This window comes from Perissodus microlepis, chromosome 17 (assembly GCF_051167445.1).
Source record: "Perissodus microlepis isolate ML-2025 ecotype Zambia chromosome 17, ASM5116744v1, whole genome shotgun sequence".
Classification (NCBI taxonomy): Eukaryota; Metazoa; Chordata; class Actinopteri; order Cichliformes; family Cichlidae; genus Perissodus; species Perissodus microlepis.
Window position 1 is genome coordinate 23205594 of NC_140477.1, and position 13294 is coordinate 23218887.

Here is a 13294-nt window from a genome sequence, read left to right on the forward strand (position 1 = left end):
ACTGATTTGTTAGCTCTTTGTTCCTGTATGTTCTCTGGCCAGTTATTGCAGGTCTTCTTTTTGCATCAGTGTGAATACTTACTGACACATATCAGTATGAGGGACGCTAAGCTCAGTGTGAAACACAAATCATCCTCCATGAATGCTTAAAGCAACACTTAAGACCTGCTTTTAAGTATTTCAGACATTTCTATACCTTTTATGCCTAAAATAATAAAAATCCCAGTGATTTTCTACTTGTGCAATTAGAATAAAGTGAAAATGTAAGCACTGAAACTACAAACAGCACACGATCACACATGACCTGTGTGACCCCAGCTGAGATCTGAATGAACAACAAGAATCCAAAGTTTACTCAGTTTATTTCTTTATAAAATCGTCTTGTTTTTCTGCTGAAGACGAAATATTTGAAAGGAATAAAAAGGAAAAAGAGGATTCAATTAAACTTTAATCAGAGAGAACCAGCCAAGAAACAACAGCTGTGATATAATATTGCTTTGGCGCTGAAGTTGATCGGTACTGGTCTCTGACTGGTTCTGGACTCGTTTCTGCTGTTACTGACTGGCGGCGTTGCTGACGTCCGCCTTCAGGTCCTTCGAGACGAGTCCGGAGGTGACCGGGTGCATCCCCGCTCGATGAGCCAGAAACACTCGAAGAGCTTCATCACGAAACTTCTCAAAGTTAAACACCTCCCTGAAGATGAAGCACAGCCACGATGATTAAAACAGCAGAAACACAGTAAGAGAATCAGTGCTGCCTCCTAGCAGACACACCTCTGCTATCAATTTCAAAACCCTACATCACCGTGTTCTCAAATTATCAGATTAACACGATTTTCAGAAAACTTGCTCTGACCTTGAGATTGAGGTCAGTCAGATTCAAACTTATCCAAGATTTTTAGTAGAAACCTATGGTCCAATTTGAAAACCCTAGGTAACCTTCTTCAGTTATTGCATTGCAAGAGTTTTAGAAAACTTGACCTCTGACCTTGGCAATAAGGCCGAGGTCAGTCAGCTTGATCTCGTCTGAGATTTTTAGTAGATACAGCTATGGGACCAATTTGAAACTCTTATGTCATCTTGTTCTCGAGTTATCACACTCACAAACTTAGGTGTTCATGCCACGTCCCCGGGAGGGTGACGATAACACCTCATAAGTCTTTAAAGTGGAGGGGTAAAAATGGTAAAGGCACAGTAAAAACACAGAAGAAACAATAGAACAAACGGTAAAAACAAACATGAAGGTCAGTGATGTGGAGTTTTGTTCTAGTGAAACTACTGTTGAAGTGTAAGGACCTGAAGAGTGGTCGTGTAAACTTCATCCTGCCCTGGTCGGTCGCCATCTTCAGCGCTAGTGGAACCGCTTCCTCCCACCTGGACCTGACGCACAGCCTCAGCCACCTGGAGGGAGCACAGCCAATCACCAAGAGGCTTTAAGGAGGGGAAGGTTTTAAAATGAAAGTCCCATTTATACCTGCTGAAAGACTCACCTGAAGCGGATCTCTGCATTCATATAGGCGTTGAGATCGTAAATCTCCTGCATCTTCTTCACGTGAGTCAGAGGGAGCGGATCCTGAAGGAAGGAACAGGTGAGTGAACGGAAGTGGACTGTAGGGAGTTAATGTGGAGTGTGGTTACCTCTTGCAGTAGCAGTGACAGGAACTCGATGACCTGGTGGGATGACAGAGTCTTCACATCGGACTGCTTGAAGCTGTTCAGGTCCTGGTCTTTAGCCTGAACGGGGACAGAGGATGGAGCTTTGAGCCTGAACATAAAATCACTCTCAAGAGTCCTCACCAGATTCAGGTCTCACCTGGAGCCACCTCTGACTGAGAGCGTTGCAGGCATCAGCCATCGTGGTATCGTATCTGAAACAACAGCCAATCAGGACAAAGGAATCAGATTGTTTTTAGAAATCAGAGACCAGATGGAAGTCTGAGTACTTACTGAGGTTTAACAGGAGGCATCCCAGGTGTGAACATCCAGGCGTTCCAGTCCACCTTGTTCAGGATGTCCACCTGAGACACAAAAACTCATCTCAAGGCTCCATCTTGACCTTTGAACCCACCTATCTATCACATCTGGAGTTTCTGCCTGATCACCCTGTAAATATTTGTCTTTTCTTGTAACAATCTGACCTCTGACCAAAACCTGCCAAGCTGATGTTCCTTCCCTCCAGTCACTGTAACTCTGCCTGAGTGTCCAGTTGTTCCTCACCTTGTCCTTGAAGTAGGCAAACAGGTAGTTCTTCCACTCCTCTGTTGTGACGCTGCTGTAGGCAAACCGCTGGATGTACGACTTCACAAAGCCCATGAACACCTCTGAGCAAAACAGATCAACAGGTGTGTCAGCAACTGAGCAGGAAAGAGGTGAGTGTGCAGGAGTGTGCAGGTGTTACCTGGCCCTCCCAGCTGCTCCTCCAGGTAATACAGCAGAGCAAAGCCCTTCTCGTACGGCACGGAGGAGAAGGCATCGTCAGGACTGACGTCCTGCAGGCTGGGCACCAGGTTGGTCAGAGGGTTGTTGGCTCCAAAGGTGTTCACCTGAGATATGATGAGCACAGGTGAGTCGAAGGAAAACGTGCCTCATGTCAGACTGTGGATGTGACACAGGTGAAGGTGTATAATGTTTGAGTTCTCACCGAGTCCTGCAGGTCCTTCCAGCCTCCGATGGCTTTGAACTGCCTGAACTGTTCGCTCTCCAAACACCTGCCGATCATCCTCTCCAGGTAGACCGTGTGACCCTCGTTCAGCCTGAAGGTACAAACATGCTGACGTCAAATAATGACGTAATAATAAGCATCTTGTTGGAGCCGACAGTCGATAGTGGAAAATGCAATGTCTGGTTGCCTAGGTAATCCTTTACAGTACTTCCCACCACTTTGTGTGTCAATCAGCTGTAACATTTGTCTGAATTTTTCCTTGTGAAAACCAAAGTAAATCAAAGATTTTCAAAAGGACGGTCTCAGTGAGCTATCGGGTCAGCAGTGGGGACGGGTCAGCCGATACGTTGCATCACCTGACCCTCAAACGCTGGTATTTCTTAATGATTTCTGCTTTTGTGAAGTCGAACCCTGGATGATTACTTCAGCTAACCTCAGAGTGAATCTTTCCAGATAAACCAACCCCACCATGAGTTGATCCCATTTCAGAGAACCCATAAGTTCCACAAAGTGTCTGTCCCAAAGCTGTGACTTCACTCTGAAAACCTACACAGTGCCTGGACACCTGAGCAAATGTGGGCCTGTTCTGCTGCATCGGGTTTTGTGACTTAGAGCATGTCTCAAAACTGGTTTTAAGATTTTATCTTCTGAGGCGTCCATGGGTTCTCTACACGTCTCTGCAAACACCTGAGACCCTTGAGCTGAGCTCCACCTGTTTGTTTGTTTACCAGAAATGCTCCCAGGTCTTGTTGGTCACCAGGTTTCCAGTCCAACTGTGAGAGATCTCGTGGGCAATCACCTGTAGGACACATGCACAGTCACAGACAGGAATGGAAGGTAATTTAATTATAATGCATGATCACATGGTGAGGTGGGAAGAGTCTTGTACTCACACCAGACAGAGATTTGTCTCCAGCCTGAAAACAGACAGGAAATAGCTGATCAGAACTAACAGTCTCATGACACTGACACATCATGAACAACCTGATTGGCCCCCTGTTTGTACGTACCAGCACGGTGGGCGTGGCAAAGGTCAGACACGGGTTCTCCATGCCGCCATAGGGGAAAGATGGAGGGAGAACCAGGACGTCATACTGACCCCAAACATACGGTCCAGCCAGTTCCTCAGCTGTCTTCAGCATGGCTTCGGTCTGAAAGACAAGGAACACCCAAACATCACTCCAGCTTCTCTATGTCCTGCATGTTCTACATGTTTGTATGTTTTACATGTTCTCATATTTTCATGTTTGTATGTTCTCATGTTCTGTGTGTCTTCTTTCCATTGTTTGCGTGGCCTCAGTGTGTCTGTGGTTCTCACCTCGGAGAACTCAAACGCTGCTTTGTCCACAAACTCTTTCTCCGACCAGACTCTGGTCCTTGGCCCGATCTCCCTGCCAACCAATCAGAGCACAGAGTTAAGTTTACCTGCTGAAGCTGATGCTGTGACATCAGAAGAGGTAAGACAATCTGTACCTGCTTTCCAGAGCTCCAGCCACAATGGCTATCAGGTAGGAAGGCATAGGCACCTGAGATCAGAGGTCAAACAGAGGATAGTCACGCCTGAGGCCTGGTGATGATGATGTCAGGTGATGAAGAGAAGAAAGAGACTCCCCCTACCGTCTGCCTGAACCTGTAGATGATCCGACCACTATCCTGAGGATCGACTTCCTGTCCATCTCTCACTGCACTCATCACCGCCACCAGGTCCTTAGGGACAGACACCTGAGGGACAGGTACCCACACACATACATACAAGTACACACCTGAGAGACTAATATCAGGCTCTGGGCACTGAGGTGATGCTATGCATGTTGTTCAGGTGTTTTTTTTTAACAATTATTAATAATTTTAATAATTAATAATCAATAATATGTCAGTGGTGTTTGTTTACCTGAGCATAGTAGGTGTGCTTGATGGATGGGGTGTCCTGACAGGGGATCATGCTCCTGCAGTGATGAGCCTGTAAGACAGCACAGAGGGCACCAAGACTGTTAGCTGCATGTTGTGTTCAGGGGTGGTCTGTACAGAGGACGCTCTGCAGCAGACTGAGGCTTTAAACTTTACAAGGCAGTGAAATCAGTTTAAAGAAGGTAGAAAACGAGAATAACAGGGAAGTAGTTTGTTAATGGTTGCAGTTTCACAAAGTTTCAACAGTTCACAGAAAAACCACAAAAAGTGGAACTTTTTTTTTCTGTTGAAGGTTTTCGTATGCAGCGTTTCAGGTTTAATCAACAAAAAATATGTTTACAGTAAACTTCAGTTTAAAACTTTTATTTTAACCTTTTATAACTTAAAAAAGGTTTCAAAAGAGAAAAAACCTAGAATTTCTCTGAATTCAAATTTAAACATGAAATTTTTAATAATTTATATTGCATATAGCTCAGGTGAGGGTAAATGGCTCACCTGGCACTGGCTGAACAGGTAGGGGTGCTTTTTCCCGGCAGTTTGCTCAGGCGTGAGCCACTGCAGTGCTGTTGCTGATGGAGACGTCTCATAGGTCACCTCCACGATCACATGTTGCCCTCTGATTGGACAGCAGACGTTAGAGTTTAATTAGAAAAGACAGGCCATAAGGACAAAGAGAGAGGAGGGCGGAGTCACCTGGAGAGGTCAAAGGGCAGCGTGATCTCCAATGGGGTCCCCTTGAAGCTGTGTTTGGGCCCCAGGCTGAAGCGCGCCGGCTGCCCATTGGCTGTCACCGACACCACGCTCAGGTCACTGCTGTCCAAAGTCTGTGGTACAGAAAACCCCAGTTGCTGCGTCAGCACCTGAACCTGCTGATAAATATTCACCTGTCCTACCAGCACAAAGGTCACCTTACACACTCTGTCTTAAAGCTGAGCCACGTCACACCAGAGTCCATTCAAAGAAAACCTTATTTTACTTGTGTGTCTATCTGTCTGCCTTATGGACAGGTGAGGGTTAACCTCTTAAGCAACCATGCACCCAAAGATGGGTGCAAAAGGGGGGAGATTGCGGAGGTAGAAAGACAGAAAACCACTGGGGGCTTAATGTTACATTTACCTTTCTACAGGTGACCGTCTTGCAGCTGCAGAATCAAACCTGAGCTTTGAAAACTGTTAAAAACAAATTAGTGAAAAGTCTGCTCTCCTGCATACCTGTTTTATTAAACTTCAGTCTAGGGCTTCAGCTGACTGGTGTCACTCCAAACTCCATCCAGAAAAGAGCCATTTTAAGTTTTTATGCTCTGAATATATTTACAGAACTGATTCAAAATTTGAAATCTGACACTCACAGGTGAGAGTCGATGGTGAAGTAACAAAGCACAAGAATAACCACAGACAGTGAACTGAACCACAGATTCCAGTAGGGGTGCAGGCTTCTGTGGAATTTAAAGAACTTAGCCTGGACACACCTGTTCTATCTGAAAGATACTCACCTGTCACAGTTTTTCCAAAACAACAGGTTAAAGTTAACGAGTTTGTTTTAATAAAGCAGTTATTAAACCCGATCAGTCCCGAAGCTCGAGGATGTCACACAGCGTCACAATTTAAATGCGACGTGAATAAAGATCAATAATTAAGTAAAAACATAAGTAAAAATGATTTATATCAGAGTTAGAGTTTTAAAGATCATAAATATGTGAAGCTTCAGTTTGTGAAATCACGTTTTAAAACTTTAAAACAGTAAGGTTAGTTTATTAAAGCTGAGTGACAAACTGTTTTTATAAGTCTGTAAAAACGCCTTAACACCAGACTCCATTTAAAAACAGCTGGAATTAAGGTAACGGTACTCCCCGAGGTTAAAGTTAATCACCAGGCACACCTGAACGATTGCACGGTGCCGGTGTTGTGCCAAAAAGTGATTGTCTGCCAAAAACTGATTTCCGGTATTTGCCAAAAAGCGATTGCTCATATTTAAAGTGCTATAAGTAACTTGTTGGGCTATAATATGTTAAACATATGTCAAATGCATCCCTTATGGATGACATAAAGTCATCTTGAGCCATAAACAACATTCGTGTAACAAGATAGAAGCCGCAATCAGTTTTTGGCAGTGACTTTTATATAACCTTTATTTATGCAGTAAAAAAAATCTCATTAACATTAAAAATGTATTTTGTAAGAGTAAGTTGCCCAACAGGACAGCAGAAATGTCAGCAAATATTACAATAGTTCTGTAAAAATATTTTAAGTGGGGATAAAGGACCGGATTGGTTATAATGTAAGTACAAGTTGTAAAGATACTTAAAAAACAGATAATTTTTTAATTCTTTATGTAACCCCTTTGTATCCCCTGTTCACCGAAGTCTATTTACGAACATACGTAAAGAAATTACACATAAAAAATACACAGAAACACTGGAAATCACTTTTTGGCAGACAATCACTTTTTGGCACAACACCGGCTCGTTACTTCTTCGTGCTCGCCTCTAAGCACGCACTCCCCTTAAATCCAGCGGATTTTAGTTGGACTCTGGTGAGCACTAAAGGTTCCGTTAGATCGAGGCTAACCCCCCGCGTCCCGTTGACGTTACCAGCGTAGAGAATCGGTCCTCCAGCGCCTCCACAGTCAGCGCCACCCTCCCTCTGATCACGTGCCTGTCGAAGTCCAGGTGCAGGTGCAGGTTCAGGTGCTTGGTGACGCACCTGGTGAACGAGGAGAAGGAGCACGGGTCAGACATGACGTTCAGTCCGGTTACAGCTGAGAGACTGGAGAGCCGAGCTGAGCGCGGCCGGTAATCTACCGGAACACGCTGCGCACGCATCCGGACCGGCCTTTTCACAATAAAAGTCCAAGACCGAGGCGACGTGCCTTTGTATGTACAGTGTTACATAATAACAAACTGTGCAGTGTTAAATAAAAAAATGTTTTTTTCCAGCTTTGTTTTGTTTTTCAATGTGAATCATTTAACTTGGATGGGTGACATATACTTTCAAATATGTCAAAGTAAATCGGTATAGTTTTCAAAAAATGATTGATACTGATTGATCAACCAGTTGCACCGATTGTTACTTCGGTTACAGAAAGCAGTGATTTGTTCATGATAAGAGATCAAACTTGTGTGGATGTATTTGTTGGGGTAACAGGCAGTAAAAATCAGTAGAAACTAGTAAAATAAATAAATAAAAGCCGGCAGCCTTTGATTTTCTCCAGCAGCGGTGTGTGTGGGTTCATTCTCTCTTGTCCAGCAGGTGGAGCTCTCTCCGGCTTCTGCCTGCTGATGGTGATGGAGGTTCGGATGGTGATGCGCAGAGCTGCTGCCGTTTTGGTCCGATCGTGATGGACCCATTTGACGGTCCCGGTTCTCCCGGACACGAGGAGCAGGAGGAGGCGGGGCGCGCGGAAAGCCGCAGCCGGTGGGCCCGCTTCTCCTCCTGGTTGGAGTGCGCGTGCGTCGTTACGTTCGACTTGGAGCTAGGACAAGCAATTGAGGTACGTTAGCCTGGCATCGCTAGCATAGCTAGTGATCGATATGATGATTGATCATTGATGATCGGAGGTTTGATGAGTAATTTCAGTTGAAAAACAGCCGCTCCTCTGTCTGTACCAAACTCCATTAAACCCCCCCCCCCCCCCGAATTCTTTGTTCACATGTGACCTGTGGAGAAACGCACCTGAACAGGTAAACACTAACCAGGCTGAAAACATTCTCGTCTCTTCAGCTTTCATTCAATCAGCGTACAACCAGCGTTAAAATCTGACCGCTCAGTGTTCGCCTTGTCCTGCCTGTACCTGGTGCTGCTCAGTTTATGGTGGAGGTAAATAAAGATGAATGCTGTGTTAAAATGTGAATACTCTGTAAAGGGCAGGTGGTAATGACTGAGACACTGAATGGAGGAGACAGTTAAGGATCCGTGGAAGGCAGCAGAAGTAAAATCAGCAGGATTCTGGGTTTGGTGGTGGGACTCAAGGAGTTGTATCTGTGGATTAAAGACAGCTATGTTGGCACCAATCCGTGTTTTAAAAAATGCATTGTTTTCTCATTATTATTCTGATAGATTTTGTAATATAATACAAATAATAACAATATCAGACTGCTCTTGAGCTCATCATAGAACCAATCGATTACCTGAAGTGTGATTTCTGTGTATTAATCTTAAATTTAATACATTTAAATTAAACTATTGTTTTTTGTTTGGGGTTTGGTTTGTGTTTGTAAGATATCTGCAGACCTGATGTAGAAAACTCCATTTCAAATATTATAAACACTTTTTGTGCAACTGCTCATCAGAAGATTGTGGATAACAAAGGGCGACATGCAAGTTAAATTAATCCTCTCTTGGTATCGATTGTCTTGATTCTCTTGCTATCTCATATTGGAAAAACTTAAAAACATCAGAATTTTCTGCAGATTCTGAAATATTTTCCCCTGTGTTTACTTTCAGCTGGTTTATCCTCAAGATGTGAAGCTGACAGAGAAAGAGGTAAATATCTTCAGCTTCCTGATCACCTGTAAGTATTGTTGATTACTCTTTCACTGATTCTGTTTCGTGTTGACAGAAAACCAGCATCTGCTACCTGTCCTTCCCGGACTCGTACTCAGGTAAGCTGAGGTAATGCTAATTAATACTGCAGGTGTCAGAGGTTGGAGGTCAGAGGTCATGTGGGCTGTCTGTTATTTCCCAGGGTGCCTTGGGGACACTCAGTTTAGCTTCCGCTTCCGTCAGTCTGTCGGTCGCCGAACATCAAGGCTCAGAGACGACCTTTACAACCGTGACGCTCCCGTCACACTGCAGGTGAGACTCACCTGGTTCCTGAATGGCTGATTGCTTCAGCCTCACAGGTGCGTAACATTTCTGTTCTGTCTGTCAGAGAGAAACGGCGCATTTCTTTGGTTACGTCTACTTCAGACAAGTGAAGGACGTCTCTGTGAAGAGGGGCTACTTCCAGAAGGTCACCAAACACATCTGTGTTCACCTGTATTCACCTGCTCACAGGTGGTCATGATGGTGATAGTCATTTGACTCTGTGTTTCAGTCCCTGGTGCTGGTGTCCAGGTTGCCATACACTCACCTGTTCCACTCGCTGATGCAAACCATTGCACCTGAGTTCTTTGAGAAGCATGAGCCCTGCCTTGAAGCAGGTAGTGACATCATGCTTGGATCATACCTGGGAGCCAATCAGGTTTCAGAATGGTCCTTAACGTGTTTTTCCTCTGCTCATCCCCGTAGTTTGTAACGAGATCGACCAATGGCCTTCACCTGTACCTGGGCAGACCCTCAACCTGCCCGTAATGGGCGTTATCTTACAGGTGAGGAGAGAAGTGGCCTGGTTCACAGGTGACAGAAGGGATGTGGTTTACAGGTGTTTGTGTGTCTCATGTTTCAGGTGAGGATTCCTTCTAAATTCGACAAACCTGGGGGAAGTCCGGTGCGACAGACGGCTAAAGAGGTGAGGTCTTGTTGCTTTGATCTTGTTAATAATGTTTATTCTTGTTGTTGTTAATAAAGTTTTTTGTATGCATGCTCAGAACCTGCTGCCGGTGCCGACCCTCCTGCCCACCATCCACGAGCTGGACCTGTTTAAGTCAGTACTCGTTAAGGTGTTCTATGTTTCTCAGGTGTAGGTGTGCTCTCTGATTGGTCAATCTCAGTCTCACCTGTGTCCTGCGCAGGTGTTTCCAGTCCATTCTAATCCACCTGCAGATGCTCTGGGAACTTACCTTGCTCGGGGAGCCGCTTGTCATTATGGCTCCATCTCCCACCGTTTCTTCGGAAACAGTCCTGGCTCTCATCAGGTAACTGAGGGGTCACAACGAGCCCCCAGCATCCAATCAGAGTATGGTGTTTCTGTTGTTACCATGATAACGGTGTGTGTCCACAGCTCCATCAGCCCTCTGAAGTTCTGCTGTGACTTCCGACCCTATTTCACCATCCATGACAGCGAGTTCAGGGAGTACACCACCAGGACGCAGGCGCCGTGAGTCATGCTCACCTGGAGCCTGAACACACCTGTGCTGTAAACACACCCGTAGGACACTTAAAGCCTAAGTTTAGGAAAGCGGTAGACAGATGTTTCAGCCTCACGTGTGATTACCTGTTTCTTCTTCTCTTGTTCAGACCAAGCGTCGTGCTGGGCGTCACCAACCCATTCTTCATCAAGACGTTTCAGAGCTGGCCTCACATCGTCCGGCTAGGAGAGGTCAAGATGGCAGGTACGCCGTATTCCTCCTCTTCCTGCGTGTTCACTGTGAGCTTCCTGTCCGTGTGAAGTGCCATGGCTGTCAGGCGTGTGCTGTTCAGGTCGTCTTCGCCGTTCTTGTTGTGACCTTTTTAATCACGTATGCGTCCTGTCTCTGATGTCTTCCAGGTGATTTACCGAAGCAGGTGAAGGTGAAGAAACTTTCTAAGCTGAAAACGCTTGACACCAAACCAGGTAAGCCGGTGGGGGTGTGTTTGTACCTGAGCTCAGGTAGATGTCTGTCATGCTGAAGGTTTGTTTTGGCAGGAATCTACACGGCTTACAAGACGTTTCTGCACAAGGACAAGATCCTGATCAAGAGGCTGTTGAAGGTGAGCACACCTGAGCACACCGCACACACAGGTAATGCAGAGTATCACTGACGGACTGTTTACCTGCAGGGGATCCAGAGGAAGCGGCCGTCGGAGGTGCAGAGCGCCATCCTGAGGCGACACCTGTTGGAGCTCACGCAGAGTTTCATTATCCCCCTGGTAAGTAGTTGCGCAATCAGCTCGCATTGCCTGTGCTTTATGATGTAAGCATAACTTGTCCAATCACAGAGCAGTTCTCAGTAAGCAGCGTGTTTTGTCTAATAGGAACGCTACATGGCGAGTCTGATGCCCCTGCAGAGATCCGTTACACCCTGGAAGGTAAACAGGAAATGAGTGGTGGTGATGAGGTCACAGTGCTGTCTTGTGTTACACGTTTCCTGTGTTTCCATTCAGACTCCGCCTCAGATCCGCCCCTTCAGTCAGGACGAGTTCCTGTCCACATTGGACCATGCGGGCCCGCAGCTCACCTCTCTGCTTAGAGGTGATTGGATAGGACTGTACAGGTGAGCCTCACGGGTGTGAGTGATCCAGGTGTTTTCTGTCTTCCTGTCTTTAAGTTTCTACTTCCTGTTTCCATCTTAGGAAGTTCTTCAGGTCTCCGAACTTTGACGGCTGGTACCGTCACCGCCACCGAGAGATGACACAGAAGCTAGAGAGTCTCCACCTGGAGGTCATCTGCGATGCGGTAAGTTATCTGAGCGAAAATGCTCAACCATCAGCCAGCTGTGCAGCTCCTAATCCAGGTGTGTCCTCTGCAGGACCTGCTGGGATGGACCAAAGACAAGTCTGAGGTGGAGGTTGTGGATCTGATTCTGAAGCTCAGAGAGAAGCTGGTGAGTTCCAACAGGAAGTTTGTTAGCGAGGAAAAAAGTTTCATGTAAAATTGTGTTACAGGTAAAAAGCTTAGGATAAAAATTAATTTGAAGAAGTAAAACTTAAAACTGCAGGTGAAAAAAGATTTTAGTTACCTGAGAGTTAAATCAAAAGTGAGATGGTTTGATAGTTTGAAGCTGGACTTGACAATGCGTTCACTGACCATGGACCCTAAGGCGTTCGCTAACGCTGGGACGTCTGCCTGTAATAAAAGTTCATGTTTGGGGTAAAATCCATCATATTTGTGATGGAGATGATGCTGTCCTGGGCCACAGAGGGGGAACAATATTTTCTGGTTTCTTGTTTTAAAGCTTAGAGATGAAACTTTGTTGTGAAAATGAAGCTATGATAATAATTTAGGATCCTTATCCGGGTTTAATCCAAAGTGAGGTGGTGGCCTGCAACTAGGATCGTTTGCTTCTTCTTTGTTGGTTTCATGTCAAAAGTCTAGTTTTTGAGGACAGGAAGTGTGTGTGGCTTTTCAGATTAAAGCTCGGCGTCAGCAGCTGCAGCTCAGAGACGGTGTGATGGACAAACTCGACTCTTTCATCGCCTCCATCATCAGCTCGCTGCCTGCCGACCTGCAGATTGTGCTTGGCACAGGCGCGTCACCGTGACGACAGCTTACCCCACAGCCAGGACGCACGCTTGTGTTCATCAGCATCTTCACACTCCGCAGAAAAACCAACATCGGCTCAAATCTTCAGTTTTTGGAATATTTAAATTTTATTTAAACTTTATTACCTGTCTCCATCGAGCTGCTGCTCTGATGTTTTGGTTTCTCTGATGGTGGAATCAGGCTGTTCGTGTTTCACAGAAGTCGTATTTTTCTATCATCTCCACAAACGGAATGTAACACTAAGAATGAAGCTCCACTTTGTTTGTTTGTAAACCTTTATTTTGAAATTAAAGTCTGAGCACTTCCAGTCCTCTGACTTTTATTATGTGGATGCCCTCAAAGGCATCCACACTATTGAGTTACTGTTTCTCTTTATTCCACTATTTACTAGTTGCTTCCGTACACTTTTTGGCACTCAACTACTCCCTCAGTTTTCAGCCGATTTTCTCCGTGACAGTGTCACTATAATTATCGTGCGAGTTACGGTTTTTTCACAATTTGCCTTGAAGTGACACAAGGTCTAAAAACTCCCCATTCAAAGTCTATGGGGAGGTTGTGAAACTCAGAGCTGAAATACTGCAACTGAAGGCATTTTCAAATCGTCATATCTCCTTAACGAAGCGAAGTTAAGACATGAGGCTTGTGCCAATTCATCTTCAGACAC

The 13294-nt window shown here is 45.3% G+C and overlaps 2 protein-coding genes across 2 annotated transcripts; one reads left to right on the forward strand and one right to left on the reverse strand.

The window, feature by feature from the left end:
- Positions 1-345: 345 nt before the first annotated feature.
- On the reverse strand, positions 346-7406 carry lta4h (leukotriene A4 hydrolase). The gene is made up of 19 exons (XM_084910540.1): positions 7160-7406; positions 5263-5393; positions 5065-5185; positions 4553-4621; positions 4279-4383; positions 4135-4187; positions 3980-4052; positions 3672-3812; positions 3555-3578; positions 3390-3460; positions 2641-2752; positions 2398-2542; positions 2217-2320; positions 1947-2017; positions 1813-1867; positions 1638-1733; positions 1490-1572; positions 1296-1400; positions 346-693 (listed from the first exon to the last, which is right to left on the reverse strand). The coding sequence occupies exons 1-19, from the start codon at positions 7388-7390 to the stop codon at positions 555-557; spliced, it is 1929 nt and encodes a 642-aa protein (XP_084766666.1). The 5' UTR covers positions 7391-7406; the 3' UTR covers positions 346-554.
- A 400-nt stretch (positions 7407-7806) lies between these two features.
- On the forward strand, positions 7807-12937 carry dennd6b (DENN/MADD domain containing 6B). The gene is made up of 20 exons (XM_084910541.1): positions 7807-8058; positions 9012-9050; positions 9127-9169; positions 9253-9362; positions 9439-9519; positions 9604-9709; positions 9798-9877; positions 9955-10017; positions 10097-10152; positions 10241-10363; positions 10450-10545; positions 10686-10780; positions 10936-11001; positions 11074-11138; positions 11208-11297; positions 11403-11456; positions 11532-11641; positions 11721-11823; positions 11897-11971; positions 12497-12937. The coding sequence occupies exons 1-20, from the start codon at positions 7906-7908 to the stop codon at positions 12626-12628; spliced, it is 1740 nt and encodes a 579-aa protein (XP_084766667.1). The 5' UTR covers positions 7807-7905; the 3' UTR covers positions 12629-12937.
- The last annotated feature ends 357 nt before the right edge of the window (positions 12938-13294 follow it).